The sequence below is a fragment of the Podarcis erhardii genome (genome assembly GCF_964252035.2).
Source record: "Podarcis erhardii genome assembly, chromosome: 4".
NCBI lineage: Eukaryota > Metazoa > Chordata > Lepidosauria > Squamata > Lacertidae > Podarcis > Podarcis erhardii.
Window position 1 is genome coordinate 59,793,465 of NC_138508.1, and position 20,571 is coordinate 59,814,035.

The following is a 20,571-nucleotide window of genomic DNA, read 5'->3' on the forward strand; positions in this document are numbered from 1 at the left end:
TGAGTTTTATTTTTGGATATGACGAACTGAGTTTGTCACTGAAGGTTTAAGTGCTTTGATTTGCCACTAGATGGCAGAGAGAATTAACTTTCTGGGACCATTTCCTTAACAGGCAAATGTTAATGTTTACTTGTATACTTTATGCCTAAAATGATGCAGTATGCAATCTTTGAAGCAGCAAAGGGGAGCCCCAAGTCCACAGGTCTAATTAGGTTTACCAGGCTTCAGTCAGACCCTCTGACTGGATCCAGTTTCCCACTCCTGCTTTAAAGCACAATACTTTCTTAATGAGCTAAAATATGTATGTGCATATATGTAACATTCTTCAGTAGTGTTGTAGCCTGAATGAAAAGAAGCAGATAAATGAAACTGTGGCATTGTGGTTGACATTATTACAACAAATCTAGATGCCAATTTTGACCTTGTATCTACAGGATCTAATAATGTCAGCCAAAACATTGCAGAGTCATCTGCCAGCAATGTCTTTCTGTATTCTATGCAGGATGAACAGGTCAAACACAAAAAGTGGGCACAAATTTGACATCAGAACTTGTAATACTAGAGAATATGTTGACATACCAAGACACTTAAGACAGTCATCCTCAAACAAAGAAACTTTGGTGTTAGACTCCATCTTGAAACTGCTGGACTGCATGTCGTCAGGAAATTCAATTTGATCAGCTGTGATTGTCACTGTAACATTAATTTTCATGTAATTATTACTGCTCTTTGTGCAATCTGGTTCCCTGTGACCTCACTCCTCTCCATCCATGCTACCCCAAAAAGTGTCTCCCAACTTGGAATTAGACTATACATTTTTTTAAGTAGGGTCAATTTCACAAAACTTTATGCCAGCATTTTTCAATCTGTGGCCCAGGGATCCCTGGTGAGCCTCAGCCCTGAAGCCCAGGTGCAGTATAAACTTTTGACTAGGCTAATGCCAGCAGCAGTTCCCTGCATGCACAGTATGCTGACATGTGTTTCAGCAGGAATTTGTTAGACAGCAAGGCTAGAGCAAGGCTGTAGTATGCAAAATTTGAGAGAATGGAGGGAAAGGAAAGAATGAGAAAGAAAGAAAAGATGCGGGTGACAGGTAAACAGTGTGCCATGTGAATGTGAAGGAAGGAGTAGGATGTACTGATGGAGAAGTTAAGTGTCTGGGCCCACTGCTGTGTGTTCTGGCATCTTCTGCCCCTGTAAGGAGTTATCAACACTCCTCCACAAGGGAGATGTAGCTGTTTCTCATGGGGACCTATGTACTATTACTACTACTTCACAGACACTGAGAGCAGATATGAGTGCCCTGAAACAGTAAGTAGTACTCTGATCTGCTATGAAGTTTCCCAAGTGCTGGGCATAGCCCAACATGCAGGAAAATGGGTGCACACCTTCCTGTTCCCGGAGTGACCAGCTCTCAGTAGTAGTGGCTAGAAAAGTGTTTCTCAAACTTGGGTCCCCAGCTGTTGTTGGACTACAGCTCTCATCATCCCTGACCACTGGTCTTGCTAGCTAGGGATGATGGGAATTGTAGTCCAACAGTAAATGGGGACCCAAGTTTGAGAAACACTTAACAGCTACCTCAACACAATAGCGGAGCTTCACAGTGGTGCTTGTGTAGCTCATGCAGTGGCTGTTTGAACCTATCACTTCAAAGGTGGTATTCTTAGTAGGATTCATCCTCACCAAGAGATGTGGGCCTTTCTTTGAGACTTCTTGTGCCATATTTGGCACTGCACAGAGACGGAGTCATGCTGAAATCTGACATCTCAGGTTTACCCAAAGTCCATTCCATCTTAATGAGCCTATAGTTCTAGAATTTTCCTCAAACCCGGGATTAGAATAGGACAAAGCAGTGCATAGCTTAGATGTTTGCTAGGCTTTGTCCTTTTAGTTGTCCAGGACCAGATCATCGGGAGAATCTGCCACCGTCAATTTGCTGTGGGTATGCAAAACTGAGTGAACTAGTCTCAATTCAACATTTCATTCACTGAGTGTCCATCTTCACCTCTATGGACTGGCAAAGCTTGTTGCTCTGAAACAGGTCCAGCTTTATTCCCATGGGCTATTGTAGCTTCCACTGGGTTCTTTCAGGGAGTTGCACTACTAAATATTTGGCCCCTGCAACATTGCAGCCCTTGTTCATCACTTCTAGCTGGATGTGAGATCCCGGACGGACACCTTACTCAGCTTTTTGCTCTCCAGTAAGCTTGCTACTCTACCAATATGTGTGACTGCATAGAGACTTGTACCTATTGTTCTTTGAATGGTCATCTGTGCAGGCATGCAGCCTGTTCCCTTATGCAGGCATTACTATTTTTCTACATGGCTAATTTATATATGTGTTGTGACCATTGAAAATTTGAACTGAGTGGGAAGGTGGGTGCATTGAGGATGGAGTGCCTGCCAAATTCTAGCTTAGGTTGAGAATGTTCCCAAATGAGACTCTGTGCAAAATCCATATGTGTATCTGCACAGATGACTACTCAGAGAACTGGCATTATGGGTAAACAACCTGTTCTTTGCATCACACTTGATTTCTTCTTCTGCCTGATGTTGAATACATCTACTCACCATAATGTTTACATATATGTATTTGTTTTCCTGTCTGAGCAGTTTTAAGATCATTTTTACAATAATTTTCCTAGCTAATCCAGCTACAAAAAAGTCCAAAGTTTCTCACAATTGAATCACAGGTTAATGTTTTGAAATTATGATCAGACTGCCTGGTAAATTAAATTTACTAAAGATGTGAAAAGCTATGATGCTATATAATTATGCACACAGATTTTGCATATATATCATGTGCACTTGTTCTTCCTTACTCCTGTATGGCATAACTGATAGCAAAAATATTGTACTTGTTTTAATTTCAAAAATTATACAACTGCCAGAAAGTCAGGTGTTTAGAATAGGGAAAATGTATGACAGGGTCTGCTTCCCCACTTTGTATTGCTTATTTTAACCAACATATTAAAATATAATCTATAATAAATAAAAAGTGTTTGTGTGTTCATCTTTTTTGTGTGGCTAAGCTAGTGTGCCAGGTTGCAGCTTTTATAATTGCTTATTTTGAAATCTTCATGCTATTTGTTGTTTGTCCAAATGCTGCCTTTCCTGCTAGGACTTCTAGCTGCAGAAAGTAGGTATCCCTTTGTTTTCCTCTAAAGCTTTGCATTCTGCTACTGTGTTTGGCTTGCATGTTTAAATCTGCTATTTTCTCCTTTATCCCAGTTTTATATTGCCTGTGCTTAAAAGAAACATAAAAGCATGCTGTAATTGTATACACTATTTGGTAGTTAAGTATAATAAAAAATGTTTCTTCTGGATTTTTTTGGGAAAGCTGTTCTTGATATAGTATTAAGAGTAAGAACACAATTCTTCTCCAAGCAAGGGTGCAAAACCTGCATATGGCAGGTTTCCTCAACTAATCAATGCAGCCCTGTTTCTCTTCCTCAGTTCAAAGCACGAAGAAGCGCACGAAGGCCTTAAGGTAGGCATAGGCAAACTCAGTCCTCCAGATGTTTTGAGACTACAACTCCCATCATCCCTGACCACTGGTCCTGTTAGCTAAGGATGATGGGAATTGTAGTTCCAAAACATCTGGAGAGCCAAATTTGCCTGTGCCTGCCTTAAGGGAAATGGGAGGTCTGTGTGCCCCACCCTCTCTCCTCCTGTAATTTTAAGTTACTGAAAATCAATATATTGAGTAACTTATAATACACATGTTCTCTCTTCTCCAATCTCGCATTCAATCCCCTCCTTTTCATTTTTTGCAATAATTGTAGTTTTCCAAAAGTGTGCAAACTATGTATAGCATCAACTAGTGTTGCTTCCAAATTATGGCCTCAAATCATAGTTTGGAGACAGTTCCTGGTTACTGCTAACCATAGTTTTGCCTGATTCAGATGCCTCAGCAATTGCTGGTTATCACAGCCCATGGAGCAGAATGGAGAAGCTGCATGCAAAGCTGGAGTTGGGACAACATGAACCCACCACACAGCCTGATCTTCAAACTGTGGTTAGAATAGGTAAACATATTGAAGCTGCCTTATGGTGAGTCAGACCATAACTCTGTATTTTGTCTGTTCAGACAGGCAGCAGCTAGAGATGGACAAGTTTCCCCTCATTTGCTTTTGATTGACTTGTGAATGAACATGCCTTTGCTTTCTGTGTAGAATCATCTTTATTTTAAATATTAGTACAAGTTTCATGACACTTAAGAATATAAAACCCTGTTCTAAATCTCAGGATCTCCTCTAAGTGAAGTGCCCTAAAATGTCAGATCTGTTTAGGCAATACTATTACCACAATGGGAATTTTTTTTTTATTTTGGCACCAGCTGTATGCATTCTGCACGTCTGCAGGTTTGCCATGCAACAATGGAATCTGATATCTGCTGCAGAATTTGGTATCCTGGATATCACAGTTTCTAACTCAGGGTCCTAGAATGGGATATCAGAATTAAAATTGCTACTCTTCTGGAAAGTTCTATTTGGTTGCTCTAATTAGAACACACGTATGCATTCCACTGTTCAAGTATATGGCACTGACAACTGTGGTCTAGTATCTGACTAAAAAAAGTAGCTCAGGTATTAAAACGGGGTAATTAACTATAAAATGTATATCAGTTTCCTTTAAATTTTGTTCATTTTTAAGAAGTAGCATTTCCTTACCATTATTAAAGATTGCACAAAATCAGTAAGCTAGGGGTATGAGGTAGATATTTCCATGTTTATGCATATGGAAATACATTGACTTTCCCGCCCACATCAAATATTTACTAAAGACAAATCATTGTAGCATGTTGGAGTACTTATGGTATGATACTTGTGAATGAAATGGTGTTTGAGAAACAAAGTATTTCATATAATATGGAAACAAGACAGCTTTGGTCAGCAAAAGGTAGTAGCTAGGATTTAAAGACCTATTTTAGGTCTTGAGCACCATACCTCAGTTTCTGCTATGCAAAATTGACCTTTTTCCTCTTATGTGCTTGTCCACCATTCCTTTCACAAACTGCTTTTCACAAACCATTTGGTGGTGGTGGTGGGATTTAACATTTTAGATTGGGGGATGGGAGTGGGTCGCTGTGCCAGAAGAGCCAATTTTACTTTAATTTTTGCCTTTGCTCACCTAGTTAGTACATTCCAGACATGTGGGGCTACAGCTAGCATCGACCCAGCTAGCACTGCACTTATCTTTGCATCTTAACCAAAGTTCATAATTTATAACAAATTATGTTCAGTTTCAGAACAAGCCAATTTCAAACTGTGCTTTCTGAAGCTGATTGTTAAACTGCCCATAGACTGTTACAAACCACAGTCACAGACAATGGCAAGATGAGATTAGGGGAAACTGAAACAGAACACTGCCCAAGTTGTCCTTCTGGCCTCAAAGGAAGAGGGGAGGGGAGCTTGGATGCCTTTCAACTCGGACATACCATGCTACACCGTGGATTACACATGATGTATGAAATCAACCAGTGAAAAATGTTGGCTGCTCTTGCATTTCTGATTTAAAACCAATACACTCTTGTCAGATCATGTTACAGACTTAAGCATAATTGGATTGCGGTGGAACCAACTTTAGATGCTTTGTGCTGACAAACTCATGGTTGGATTGAGGAAGCCATTTTTATATGCTATATGAAAATTATTTTGTGTTAATGTATTTTTTAATTTATAGAATATAAATACATGAAAATATGTTCATTATGTTCAAATAACAGTTCCTCAGCAAAAGTTACAGCTTTATGTCTTGTTTCATTGAAATATTCTTGTTCCACTTGAGCCCTCAGTCTTTTCTCTAAGTAGTTTCTTCTCTCTGTCTATAGGAGCAGTCTCACAAGTGCTGGACAGCCTTGAGGAAATCCATGCGCTTACAGATTGCAGTGAAAAAGATTTAGATTTTCTACATAGTGTTTTCCAGGATCAGCATCTTCATACGTTACTAGATGTAAGTATTTTCCTAGGCAGAAATATTTGGTTATTGAAATATTTTGAGCAAATCAATGTTTCTTGGTTGTAGAGAATATTAAAATTGCTATAGATCTTGAAATAACTTGGAGGAGCAAGTGCTTAAGGTACCCTAGCCTCAAATTGCCTTAAAACATTTCATGTCAAAATCATGATCAGTGCCTGGTATATTTTAGATGGTTCTATAAATGCTCATAACAGCCAGCACTTTGAATTGTGCATACACCTTAATTGGAAGCCAGTAGCACTCCTTGAAAGCTGGTGTTCTTTCCTACTTGCTTCCATCCAGTGTCTCAGACACCGAGGATTCCCTTCTCTGTCTAGGAAGTAGGCTTCAGCGAAAGCCTGCATTCGCCCCATAGGACGCACACGCATTTCCCCTTCATTTTTGGAGGGGGGAAAGTGCATCCTATAGGGCAAAAAATATGGTAAATCTTGAGTTTTACTATTTATTTGGAAACAAATCTCACAGAGTTCAGTGCAACGTAACTGTTTCATAAGTGTATTTTGGCTTGCAGTCTAGCTAGCAGGACCAGTAGTCAGGAGTGATGGGAGACAGCTCTAGCCACTACCATTGAGAGCAGGTCAGAGCACTCTGGAAACAGGGAGGTGTGAACCTGTGTTTTTTGCATGTTGGGTTGCACTTGGGAAACTTCATAGCAGATCAGAGCACCACTTACTGTTTTGGGCCTGTCATATCTGCTCTCAGTGGCAGCCAGCAGAGGAAAGGCACTTTATGCAGCACTACTGTGTCCAGTAAATAGTGTTGGGGAGTGTTGGCCATCAAAAACGGTTTGTGGCCATTCCTATTCTTTAGCATAGCCATAAGATATAACCATTTTTGTGTGTTGTGTGGTTATGTTTGTTTTGGAAAGAATTTTTTGAGATGTTTTAGCAAAAGGTAGACTATGTAGTTATGATGTTTGTGTTTTTCCTTTTAGCTTTATGACAAAATTAACACAAAATCTTCACCGCAAATCAGGAATCCGCCAAGTGATGCTGTACAGAGAGCCAAAGAGGTAAGCATTTTAAACATGTTTGAACTGGTTGAATACAGACTTCTATGTCCTAAATCCAAATGAAATAACTGTCAAATTGTTACCCATGGTGCTGTAACATGCTCCATGCACAATGTTCAGCTTGCATGAGTAAATACAGTGGTGTTAGAGTCTTCAAAGATACGTAGTATGATTATCCTAATGGAACTTGAAGAAGTCAGTGATATCCTGCTGATCCCAACTGTGGCAATAACACAATTGGTTTCCCCCCTACAGAATGATGTTGCTATCTAGTAACAACAAGGAGCACATATCTGTGAACCTCTCCTCCTCTTCCTTTATTTTCTCTTCTCTCTCTCTCTCATTCACACACCCCACACAAACTAACCAACCAACATACATCTCCCTCTTTCTTTTACTCTCATACAGACATAGACCACACAGATCTACCTATTCTGATTTTTCCTCTTTCTCACACATGCACACCAACCTATCTAGCTCTCCCCGTTTTCACACATACACCTAGACTGCACTGATCTACCTGGCCCCATTTTCTCTCACTCTTACAGACACAATGCACAACTATCTAAATACTTTCCCTCTCCTTTCTATCTCTCACTCACATACCCCCACCTCTTCCACCAACCTATCTACCTACTCTCCTTTTATGTCTCTCACACACCTGCTCCCACTTTTCTATTGTTCTCTCTCTCTCTCTCTCTCTCTCTCTCTCTCTCTCTCTCTCTCACACACACACACACACACACACACACCCACACACCCACACCAATGATGGATACACCATACTGAGTGATACATCCACACCCAACAATCATATAAATCCAGTTACAGAGTGAAGCCCTCTCCCAATTAGGAAAGTCCCTTCATGGGTAAAGCAAACACATTGCTCTTCCTACCACTTTTGCACAAATCTGTGTGTCCTGACACTGGCATATTAGCATTTGTCCCAGGACACTGTGGGCCTTCTTAAGGAGCTTTTTCTGCTAAAGTGTGGGGTACACATAGCTAGTTAGTTATGCAGATCTGAGACTATTTATGAATCTCATGTAGACTCATCCAGGTTACTTGGAGGGAATGAGTGGGAGATAAATATAACAAATAAATACAATGCTATTCATAATTAGCATTTTGCTTTGGAATTAAATAATTTAAATTTGTTTAATTTGAATTGAGAGGTTTCATTGAACACTCATTATTTCATCTGTCAAAAGAAAAGTAAGATATTTTAATTAATTCACTTCTTTTAGACCTTCTATAGAGTTAACATTCAAATGATGGGGTTACGGCTGATTGGGGGACGGGAATTAATGTGTTTAAAAGTTCAATTCATTTAATTAGCATGTCTGCTGATTTGGTTCCCAGGTATTGGAAGAAATTTCATGTTACCCTGAAAACAGTGATGCAAAAGAACTGAAACGTATTTTAACACAACCTCATTTCATGGTAAGCAAATGTTTGTTTGTTTGTTTGTTTGTTTTAAAAATGTAAAACAATTTTATATTGTTTTATAACAGTAAAATGTTGCAGTGGCCATTCTTAACATTTGTCGTTGAAACCTCTGCATCGGGGGGAAATTCCTGTGAGCATTAAAACAAAAATCTAGCTAAGCGCACAGAAGTATGCTCAATCAACCATTTGGATTAACACTACTAACAGTTTAGTTGACAGTAATCATGCTTTCCTATGGCATTTGTCATCTTCTAGTTATAGTGACAACAGAAAAGTCTAGAAACAATTATTTTATCTAAGGCTGCAATTCTGCATTGGGAATACCACTGAATTCAGTGGTACTTATGAGCAGAAACATGTATAGGATTGAGATGTTAGTTAACTAAGGTAAAATAATTTTAAAAGCAAATCTGTTGAGATGAATCAACTATCATAGTATAAAATTTGTGATAACTAATTAGCAACATATTATTATTTAAATGTATTTATTTAACTTATTTCTGTCCTGCCTGTCTGATATCTAACTTAGCCATCTATAGGCTAAGAGGAACCCTGTAACTCAAAGCCTTGACACTGTGATCAGCCATAGCTGGACTGTGGCATGGCCAAGTCAAGACAGGAAATGTGGAGCTAATTTATTATGTTCGGGAATAAGCTAGCTAGGTCTGCAGTGGGCAATGTGACAAAATCTACCCACTCCCCCCCCCAAAAAAGGACCTGGGAAAGGAGGCCATTGGCCATACTTTCTTCACGTGGATGAGTATTTCTGCTATCGCTTGGAACTCCTCTTTTAATTAAAATAATTGCAGTTCCCTCAAAAACAGCAATCTACCCACTCTTTAGTTTTTGTTTTCACTGAATTAAGGGTGCTATTAGGAGCAAACATTATCTCACCATTCCCATAGAGTACAATACTCTTGTTTCCAATAAACCACATTTTTTTTAAAGGAAAGTTAAGAGGTGTGCATGTGTGTCAATGAAGTACGCACACATCACACAATAATGTAAATACAGTGGTACCTTGGTTTAAGAACAGCTTAGTTTATGAACAACTTGGATTGAGAACGCTGCAAACCCAGAAGTAGGTGTCTTAGTTTGTGAACTTTGCCTTGGAAGCAGAACATGTTCCGCTTCCTGTTGAGTGTAAATTGAGTCCCCCTTGAGTGTAAATTGAGTCCCCCGCTGCTATGGGAAAGCACGCCTTGGTTTAAGAATGGTTTGGTTTAAGAACGGACTTCTGGAACAGATTAAGTTCGTAAACCAAGGTACCACTGTTGCTTGGGTTTTGAAATCTGACAAAAAAGATACAGTATGATTCTAAGACACCATCATTATGTATGTAGAATATGTTCAATCCGCATACATGTAGAGTAAGTACAAGAAATTATGGAACATCCTAACTGTTATTTTCTTACAGGCCTTGCTTCAAACTCATGATGTTGTGGCACATGAAGTTTACAGTGATGAAGCATTACGAGTTACACCACCTCCCACCTCTCCATATTTAAATGGAGATTCTCCAGAGAGCGCCAATGGAGACATGGACATGGAGAATGTAACAAGAGTGCGATTGGTTCAGTTCCAGAAAAACACAGATGAACCAATGGTAAATAGACAGCTGCTCCCATATAAAGATATCTGACTTGCATCCATTCATTACCAGATGGTAAATTGTGACTAATGACAGGATCATATAAAACTTAGTTATAAACCATTTTTAATTTCTATCTTTAGAATGGCATTTGATAGCTAATCATTACAAATGTTTTATTGGGGATTCTTAATAAGTTGTAGCATTACATATTGCATTTTCCTAACTTTAGAAAAAGACTTCAATTTGTAGCTAACTGTGTTGCTGCTGCAGCTGCTTAGCCCAACTATATCATAGTATATTCTTATTCCAATTCAGTTTTCCAAGTGTTGTTGCTTATGTAGCCAAAAGGCAACAGCCATATAAAAGAGTTTCATGGGAAGAATCCCCAAAAGTAGACCAATGAGGACTCACTGCCCATGGAATGCTAGCTCTTTGTGGGGGACAGGAGTGAAAACTGGATGGGAGTGGGGATCGGATGGAATGGCTGAAAAATAAGGCAGAAACACATAGATATAAAAGTACTTGACCATTCACGCTCTTGCTAGATGAAGCCTGCTTGTTCTGCCTAAAAAGGAAAAATTTTGAAGGTTCCCTCGAAACAGACACACACCATTCTGTTGTGAGGACCCACCTGCGCATCCTAATAGCTAACACAGATGGCTGAGCACCAGTCCATGTATCACTGAAACAATATCTACACACAAGAGGAAGAATCCAAGTTGGTAGAACTCTTAAGAACTTCTGCAGAAATACAAAAAAAGCAAAACTAGGCGGGGAAGCCCATGTGGGCAGGAATAACTGCAGAAGGAACCGATGAACACTGAGTATGCTCATCTGTCATGGAATTCTGGCTAATATAGGCGAGGGGAAATAGAACTGAATAGCTGGCAATTTGCACAAAGTAGAAAGTGGTAGGTTTATTATTATATTCTGTATTAGTTGCTTACTATAAAAAGTCACTAAGTAAGTTGTAAAAGGTTCAGAGCAAAGAAGGCATAGCATAAAACCAAAAACAGTACATTTCAATAAAATCATTTCAGTGACCCCATTCATTCATTCATTCATTCTCCCCCTCCTCTTGAAGCAGCCCAGGGCTGCAAACACATCCAAACTTTCGTTATGTCTTGTTTTTAAGCATTCTAAAACAAAAACAGTTAGAGTAAAAAAAAAAAACCTTCTAAATACAATTTCAGTTAAAAATATTCTAAAAACAATTATAATTAAAAACAGAATTTTATCCAGTGATCTAGGGTTGCCATAAACAGACTCTGCAATTTCAAACATGCTGGGTCAGACATTATTTCTACTACACATCTGTGAAGAATACTCATATGAACAAATTTCGTTTCTGAAGATACTTGTTCCCTATTTTCTGAATTGATTGTTTCTTTTTACTAGGGAATCACTTTAAAAATGAATGAACTGAACCACTGCATTGTAGCGAGAATTATGCATGGAGGAATGATTCACAGACAAGGTAATGTTGGCACAAGAGCAAATTAGCACAACTTTCATGTGGTACCCTGCAAACATGCAGAGCTTAGAGGCATTGAGTCCAAGTGACGCAAGAGTACCTGGTGCTAGGAATTGTTCAGTGGCTATGGTCCCATACCTCTCTGCTTCAGCAAGTCCTGTTGCTATACCCCGGGGTGGCCAACTCCCAAGGTACTACGATCTACTCATGGAGTTAAAGTCTGGCAGTGATCTACCCCCTTTTGGGGGTTCAGGTCAAAGCTGCTGAGCTTTTTTGAGGGGAGCTACTAATCTACCACAGACATCCAGTGATGTACCGGTAGATCATGATCTACCTGTTGGATGTGCCTGCTATACCTGAAGCATAGAAATGCTTCAAGAAACAACATATAATGCAAAGGTTGATTTCATACTATATTTTGTGAACCAGTCATGAGTAAGGCCTCATTAAGACATGAGCTAACTGGACTGCAGCCAAGGGCCCATCTCCAGTGGCTTGTGCATGGTGGGCTTCCTACAGCATTTTATTTTGTTTCTGCTGTGTGTTATGTTCTCTCTCTTCTGCCATCCTTGCATTTACTGCTTAGTATGGATCTGATTTTAAATTGTATTAAGTTTTAATGATCATATAATTTTATGATTGTTAGAAACCACTTTAAGGTCTTGGAGCAAAAAGCAATCTGTACATTTAATAAAGAAGAAGATGTGCATTAAAAGCATGAGAGTATGAAAACCCACTGAGATATATAGTGTGTGTTGAATAAGAGAAATAAAAATATAGTATTTTTTATGTTAATATTTAATATGTTGATGTAGTTTAATATTATTTCAGGTATGGCTCCTTTTACTGCCAATCCTTTTTTTCTTTGGGATTTGATGCCTCTGTTACACAATGCCATATTGCTTTCCTGCTTCTATAGGTACGCTTCATGTGGGTGATGAAATTCGGGAAATAAATGGAATCAGTGTAGCAAATCAAACAGTGGAACAGCTGCAAAAAATGCTTGTAAGTATTCAAATTATGCATCTGATTTATCTAACTTCAATGGAGGAATAAAATCTCAAATTTGCTTCTTAAACTAATGGAGTCCAGTGCTGTGAGCTTTGCTTCCCCATCACCTATCACTGTTTTTTCAAGAGATAATTCTTTGCAAGCTTAACCTCAGGCCTCAAAGTATTTGTTGTCCTTTCCCCTTGCTTCTTCTGATTTTCTTACCAACTAAAGTGGGACGAGATATTTACTGTCCTTGAGGGCTTATCCACAGTTACCTTTTGCCCTGCCCTTTCCAGACGCCGGTCCACATTTTAATGCTCCGTGTCCGAACATGGGAGGGTGTGTGTGCCCCAAGCCTCCTGCACAAAAAACTGTTCTTTAAAGCTGAATTGAAGCAAACATCAATTGAGATTTTCCAAGGATTGCTGTTTGCTCCAGTTGAGCTTTAAAGAATGGATTTTCACGGGGAAAGCTCCAAAGCAAAAAGGGGTGGTGGGGCTCGGACACAGAGCTTTTAATTGCGCCTTTGCCTTGAAATAGCAGAGGAAAGGTAATCATGAATAAGCCCTAACTAAGTGTTTCAGTTGGGATGACTTGTACTACACACACACAAATACAGCATGTTTTAGGGATACTCATAATGGCAAAATTAGAACATTTGTCTTAAAAAAAAATCTTAGAATCATAGAGTTGGAAGAGACCACAAGGGCCATCGAGTCCAACTTCTTTTTCTCTTCCATTGGAAAGTAATGCTCCCAAGAGTTAGACTGACCATTCTGATCCTGTCCTTTTAAGTTTGTACAAATAACTTGTGTGTGTTAGGGTAAGGAGCAGAAGTTGAAAATGTTCAGTGACACCGATCTTTCTTTCATGAAAACAGTAATGAAAAATATTGTGTCTTCAGTGATCGCTGTTGTAGAAGTTGTTCAGTCTTTTGTTGTGTAAGTTTAATCTACACATTCTATTCAGGGCTGGAGATGCATTTTTATATAAAATACTTAACTCAATCTAAATAGTAGTACTAAGCACAGGAAGGAAGTTATTTTCAAAGCATTCTATTAAGCAGCTTTCATCTGTAAGATTTGATTATCCTTGTTGTTATCTTCTGCTTGTATGCCCGCATTTGTTGTTCATAAAATAATCCCATTCTTTGAATTTAGCCTCATTGTTGTTTTTAAAGAAATAATGGATTATGACAAGCCTTTGCATGCTATGTAAATAAATAATTATAAAATCTGCAGCAAGCTGCAGGTTTCACCTTATAATAATGGTCAATTTAGGTTAGAGTTTTTAATGTTAGTGTTTCAGTACTAAACGCCACTCTCTATTTTTCCATCTTCAGTATAACAAATTTTATGCTATATCAAAATTATTTTCTTTGAATTTAACATGTAAATTGAAAAATAGTCGCATGTCTTTGTTGCTAAAGTAAGTCAGGAAATGACAAGGAGAAAAGGTTGAAATCACCAAGAGAGAAGCAGCTTGCAGGTTCAAAATGTTTGTGATGTCTTGCTGATTTCTGAAGACCTCTAATGAGTACTAGTGAACAGTACAGGTGCATCTGGTTTGAAATACAGCCACATGGTTGCCATATTTTCTATTTTATTTCTGAACATGAATTTCTGAAAGAACTGCTGAAGCCCTAAGGTGTTTTATTTTCTTGAAATATTAGATGGTTTTGAGTGTTCTGTTGTGTTTTTTTTTGTTTTTTTAAAAATGTATTTCACTTTCTCCAGAGGGAAATGCGAGGTAGTATCACCTTCAAGATTGTGCCAAGTTATCGCACCCAGTCTTCTTCATGTGAGGTAATGAATTTAATGAGTTACTCTCTCTCTTCTCAATCCTATAACCTAACTGCCTGCTGATGGCTGAATGTTATTGCTTTCTGGGAAATTGTTTCTGCCTGTGCTGTTAGATCACGCACACCAATTTTACAACAAAGATAACGGAACAGAGGAGTAGTGCTACCTACCTACTGTGTCGTCCTTCTCTCATATCATTACATCAGCTCATTAATTGCTCCCTAACAGCCTATAATATGAAAAAGGACTTGTACTATTTCCTGCTTTATTTTAGGCATAATTGGGACAGTGGGTGGTAAAAAGCAGGCTTAAGTAAGTTTTTTAGTGCAGTGAATAAGATGGTATGTTCAGGAGGACTGTAAAGGCAAAATAAATTCAGAATGCATGGTCTGTTGTTTCTCAAGGAGTTAAAATGTTTAAACTACTATAGCAAATCACTGACAGAGACAGAAGGATGATACTAAAAGGAAACGCACGCTGTAGCAGCAGGGTTTTTTAAAATGTGAGAATTAAAGACAAGCTTTTAAATAGAAAAAGGGAAACATTTCGTATGTAGATGTTCTAGTAGAAACAAACCGATCAAGCCAACAGCCCAATATATTGCATCTAGTGAAAATATTAAACATCACAGAGGATAAATAAATTAGCAAAAAGATCAGTAAATTGTAAGTGCTTAGCAGGATTATGATTATCAATTAATGGGGGAAATTCCTGTTTGTTTATTATAAAAAGGATAACCATGTGACCAAAGGGCAAGATACTCAATAAAGAGATAAAAGTTATATAGATAAATAGGAAAAGAATGTTGAAAATGAATTCATCATTGGGATGTATGATATATTTCATTTATGATATCCGTTTAATCTACCAATTTAGCCAGAGGAAAGCAAAAGCACCAGATGGCTGAAGAATCACTGATATCAGAAAAAAATGGGGAAATAATTATTTTTATTTAATACATTAGGACAAATTTCTGTATCTAGTACCTAGTGAGAAGTACAGTCATGAAACTTCTCACTTATGATAGAAATTAAGTAGATGTTTGGCTTTGTCAGGAGTAAGCAACGCTATACCAATTCTATTTCATGGGATAACTTATTTCATGAGACCACTAAATGTTCTAACATACATAGGGTAGATTTACAAAGTCTGTTCCTGTTGAAAATGCTAATGGGGGGGGGGTTAGAGTTATCTACCTGGCAGTAGTATGGCAGATCAAATGCCTTGTAAAAGAGAGAAGAAGAAAGAGAAGAAAGGAGAAGATTGCAGTTATGAGAATTGCAGTTATGAGAAAAGCCAGCCCTTTTCAAAATCACAGATAATTATTTCATGATTTTAATACAGTGGTACCTCTAGTTACAAATTTAATTTGTTCCAGAGGTCCATTCTTAACCTGAAACTGTTCTTAACTAGAGGCATGTTTTCACTAATGGGGCCTCTTGCTGCCGCTGTGCCGCCAGCACACAATTTCCGTTCTCATCCTGGGGCAAAGTTCTCAACTCAAGGTAACTCTTCCAGGTTAGCGGAGTTTGTAACCTGAAGCGTTTGTAACCTGAGGCATTTGTAACTCGAGGTACCACTGTACTTTATATCCTGAGCGCAAAGTTCCATATAATCACTGTTAGTTGTAAGAAGTAGAAATTCACAGTGGCTTATGGTAATTTGGATTCTTTTTGCAATTCATAATTGTAATGAGGCATGGATAGAATGAAATTTTGGGGGGATTATCTAGCCAAAGAAAATGATGTCTGTTCAAAAATATTAAAAGAAAACTATAATTAGGAATATAACACAGTTTGCAATACTTCCAAAAAGTGGGAAGTGGTTCATGGATTTTGAACTGTACATTTAAAAAAAGATTTAAAAGTTTAGGAATATCCTGATATCAGGCAAACTAGCAAGGAGATAAATTAGTGGCACATTGTGAGCCAAACAGCTTTCAGAAAATATTTAAATATAATTCTGTTTAAATTATTGTTGGGTTACCTCTTTAATTTTTTTTCTAGTTTCATAATCTTTAATTCTGCAATGCCTAAGTGTAAAACTATTTAAAACACTTTTTTCCAGGAAGTACATGTAACTTCTTAAACCAAAGAGCCTTCCACTCTCTTTTCTCCCATGCAAAATGTTTCTAATTGCTTGTTTGGGGTTTTGTACCTGTATAAAATATGCTTTGATAGATTTGTTTTGATTAAATTCATTTTAAGGAAGGATGTTTTTCCTACTTAGCAAACAAACTGGGAGAAATACTATGTAAGTGATGTCATACTTTAAAATACTGCATGCTCAATGTATCAGTTGTTCCTATGTGGATTTTCGTAGCATATTATAGATTGCCAATATACAGATACGCAAAATTATCATCTTCCATTCTAAAATGGCAATTATTTAATTTTGAAGTAAATTGTATTTATTTCAGTAGTTGCCAGAAGCGCATATAAGCCATTATTCAACATCCATGTAGATTACTTGTTTGTGTCAATAGCACAACATTTCACACTCATATAAAAGGTAATGAGAGGCCCACCTTGCATTGGAGGCTTGCCATGCTACTGTTTCTCCATTTTAAAACCTTGACAAGTTGTACACTCCTGTTCAGGAGTCGTGCAGTTGATTCAGTGCACAGTCTCCAAACCTTTTGTTTTAGAAGGATAAGTAATACTTACAAAATGGCCTGGATTATTATTATTTTTTATTAAAAAAAACCCTGTGTTGGCATCACAAGTCACATTACAAACTGTACTGAATAGGTGCCCATGACACTTCCATACCGCAGTCCTCACAACAATCCAAGCAATGAATATGCTAGTGGGGAACCCACATTTTCCCACACATAAATCCTATTCAGTGATACAAAGCATGACAATGTTGAGGGGATGTTGCCCTTCAAAACACTTAACATGGTTATAGACTATACCAAGATGGCTTTAATTCAGGAGGCGGTGAAATAGCTTCAACCTCTAATACTAACCCTCAGCATAAGATGATTTTTAAAGGATAGTTTGTATACCGTAGAATCTTATTTCTCTAAATGCATTCCACAAATGATTGAGCACATATCTGTAGTCAAGCACTGAAAACAAGTTATTATTTTTCTAGAACTCTCAGGTTGTATTTTAGACTTTGATAATCACTTTGAATTTTAAGAATTCTTTTTTTAGATGCTGCCTTGGTCAAAGCTCTCCTGCTCCTACAAAATAAAATAAAAAAGAGAAGATAACTTTACATTCATTTACATTAAAACAATACAATTGGAGGTTTTTGATCCATAGAAGTAAAATTAGATCTGTTATTGTGTTTCTTTTCATTTTGCTTTTTACTAGCCATTCTTTTTAGTAGTCTATCCTCACTTTGATTTTTCATTAAAAAACTCAACTTCTAGCATCTATAAAAAGCTCAATTTTCAAAATTTCAAAACACAATTTCTTGAAATGCATGTTTGAGTTCTTTCGAGAAGCTTTGCATTTTTAAAAAAACACCTGAAAATTTGTGAAAACCTGAAATATAGGCTTTGGGTTGGAACCATAGGTATGCCATCAGTCGATGGAAAGCGTCTTCCATGCATGGAAGGGCTGTTTCTGACTTAGCAGGAAAGCATTGTGTAAGAAAATAATCCCCAGATCCAGAGGAGTTTCTCCATGTGTACAAGTTTTTTTGTAGGACTTTGCACAAGCTTATTATGATCTACTAGAATTTTTTATGCTACAGCTGGTATTTTAGTTATGCCCAGTTTCTTATACTGTAATGCAATCTCTGACACATTGTGCCTCTAGCTCTTGAGCAAAACTCAACATGGAACAGAACTAACAAATATTCTCCTATTTGCTGTAAGATAGGCTAGTAGAATTCAAACGTGGTGTTGAAATTTCATCCCCAAAAATATGTTGCTTAGAGTATCTTTCTCTAGAATGGTTCAGTCCTAATGGCAAACCATGGGTTGGCATTATGTGAACATAGTGATTCACTACTTCCCTTCTGGTTTGAGGTCAACCTTAATTTGCCATCGCATTTGAATTAACAAACTATGGTTTGAGCATGCCCTACAAACCAGTATTATATTGCATCCCTTAACTTTGAGATAGGGTAAAATTTCTAACCTCAGGCTCCTCATCCATTAAGTGACATTCCCCCTTAATACTGAAAGGTAGAACACACCTTTTAGTTCATGAGGCATTGCTTGAGAGGCTTGTTCCTAAAAGGTCCATGTGTTCCTTCTTCTGCAAGTAGCAAAAGTAATTATCTGAAAATGAGACAATATATACAGAGGAAGGAAATTTAGCCAGAGAATAGCAATGCATATGAAAACCTGGCATGAAGTGAAAATTCCATGGATAAATGGAAATTTGATTTCATTATTTATAGCAGAACATTGGGAATTGTGCAGAAGTCAAATCCATGTTTCCTCCATTGGGTTCTGCAAGTTGCTTTGTAATTTCAGGTGTTCAGAACTGTAGATATGTTAGGAACACCTTGCTTTTTAAACTGAGTTCAAATTTTGAGTTGGCCTTTGGTAAGACAACTGAGATACAAAGGCATAAAGCATAACAAATCAATGGAACATTATAAACAAATTGTATGGTTGGCTACAGGAGAATGTACAGTGGTCAAGGCTAATATTCCAGAATCATCTAGAGCAGTCTTTCTCAACCATTGGGTCCCCAGACGTGGGGCTACAACTCCCATCATCCCTGACCACTGGTTCTGCTAACTAGGAATGATGGGAGTTGTAGTCCAACAACATCTGGGGACCCAAGGTTGAGAAAGGCCCATCTAGAGGCTCACTGTTTCACTATCCCTAGAATATGGGGATGCTTCAGGCAATAAGAAGGTAAAAAAAGGCAAATGGCTGCCTCCTCACACCTTTCCTACTCTCCAGAAAACTCTCCGCTTAATCCTGATCATTATTTAATAGATTTACATCCTACTCTTAACTGAACCCCTTCTGAACATCCTACTCTTAACTGAACTTCACAACATGTTTTACATGTCATCATGGATACCCCCCCCCCAAAAAAAAGCCCATACATTTATGGTCTAATAGGAAGGGAAGAGCTAGTAGTTCAAGGGCAGGCACTTGAAATTGTCTGTCTCCCTCTCTTTCTCCTTGGTGATAAATGGTATTGTATTGTGATGAGGGAAAGGATAATCCAGCTGGGGTAACAGTAGGCACCCGATATTGCGATATATAGCAGCAGATCACTCAAAATCAGTGTTGGCATCCCAGCCCCAGACTTGAGCTCTTCAGCACAGTATGGCACAGAAGGTTAAGGTTTCAGGAAGATGGAAATAAATAAATAACAGCACACTCTTTTTTTCCATGTCAACTTCCACAGCAAGTCCAAAATAGTGCTGCAAGGCTCCTGTTTCAGGCTGCCTGGAATTCTGAGCTGGAGGATTAGTTTTAGAACGTGAAGGAACAATGCAGTATTTTGTTGAAGATCCTCACTTGTCTGAAAATACAAGCTGAGAGTTAGATATGAAAAAAGTATGGCCAAGGAGAGAAATTATACGCGCAAATCCACTATCGACCCACTTGCTATGCAAAAATTCACCAATCCACAAGTAAAGAATTGTGCCCAAACCTCACTATAAACACCACAGATTCACATATCCGAAAATCCAGAGTTTGCCCACTTCCTTATTTGCTTGCTTGCTTCTGCTTTGCTGGTTGGTAGCAGCTATGTTTAGGCAGAAACTATGAAGGGATTGAGGGTGCAAGATCAGATGAATCAGTAGGAGGGATCAGACAAATCAGTTTTTCCCTTTGTCTCTCTTTTGCTGATTGGCTGCAGAAAAAGTTGAAAAGGGTGGGGGAGAAATTGGGAAAATCCCAGATTAGAAGTATTTCTATCAGAAATAATGGAAATCATGAACTCATTATGTGAACACTCGCCTGACGAACGATTTTCACAGAAAATATTGTGCTCGATAAGCAAGACCTGCGAGTATATGTTTAAAAGGCTATTAAAATCATGGGTTATATCCAATACTAGTCTACTCAGAGTAGCACTTGAAATTAATGACCCAGAGTAATCATGTTCATCTTCAGTGGGTCTACTCTGAGCAGGACTAGCATTGGATACAACTTTATTTTGAAAATCATAGAGTCCGAACATTTTTCCTAAAAGGAAAATTATTGGTGATTAGGCAGACTTCCCTAGGCAAGGAATACGAAATATGGGACCCACAACAATAAAGACTGCTAGATCTCCTCATTGATAGCGCTTCTTGAGTGAAACTACTCCTTCTCATATCAATAGATGGG

At 38.1% G+C, this 20,571-nt stretch overlaps 1 protein-coding gene across 13 annotated transcripts in view; it reads left to right on the forward strand.

Annotated features, from left to right (window-relative positions):
• The window catches only part of CASK (calcium/calmodulin dependent serine protein kinase), a 125,515-nt gene that overhangs the window by 81,164 nt on the left and 23,780 nt on the right, over positions 1–20,571 (forward strand). For 6 of the 13 annotated variants that reach the window (XM_081858581.1, XM_081858573.1, XM_081858579.1 and 3 more), the window contains exons 11-18: positions 3,122–3,139; positions 5,834–5,955; positions 6,917–6,994; positions 8,357–8,437; positions 9,861–10,049; positions 11,436–11,514; positions 12,431–12,516; positions 14,241–14,309. In XM_081858581.1, the coding sequence (XP_081714707.1) occupies positions 3,122–3,139; positions 5,834–5,955; positions 6,917–6,994; positions 8,357–8,437; positions 9,861–10,049; positions 11,436–11,514; positions 12,431–12,516; positions 14,241–14,309 (722 nt within the window). Of the gene's footprint in view, positions 1–3,121; positions 3,140–5,833; positions 5,956–6,916; positions 6,995–8,356; positions 8,438–9,860; positions 10,050–11,435; positions 11,515–12,430; positions 12,517–14,240; positions 14,310–16,535; positions 16,560–20,571 lie in introns of all 13 variants that reach the window. The other 7 variants (XM_081858577.1, XM_081858576.1, XM_081858580.1 and 4 more) reach the window with 3 other exon arrangements.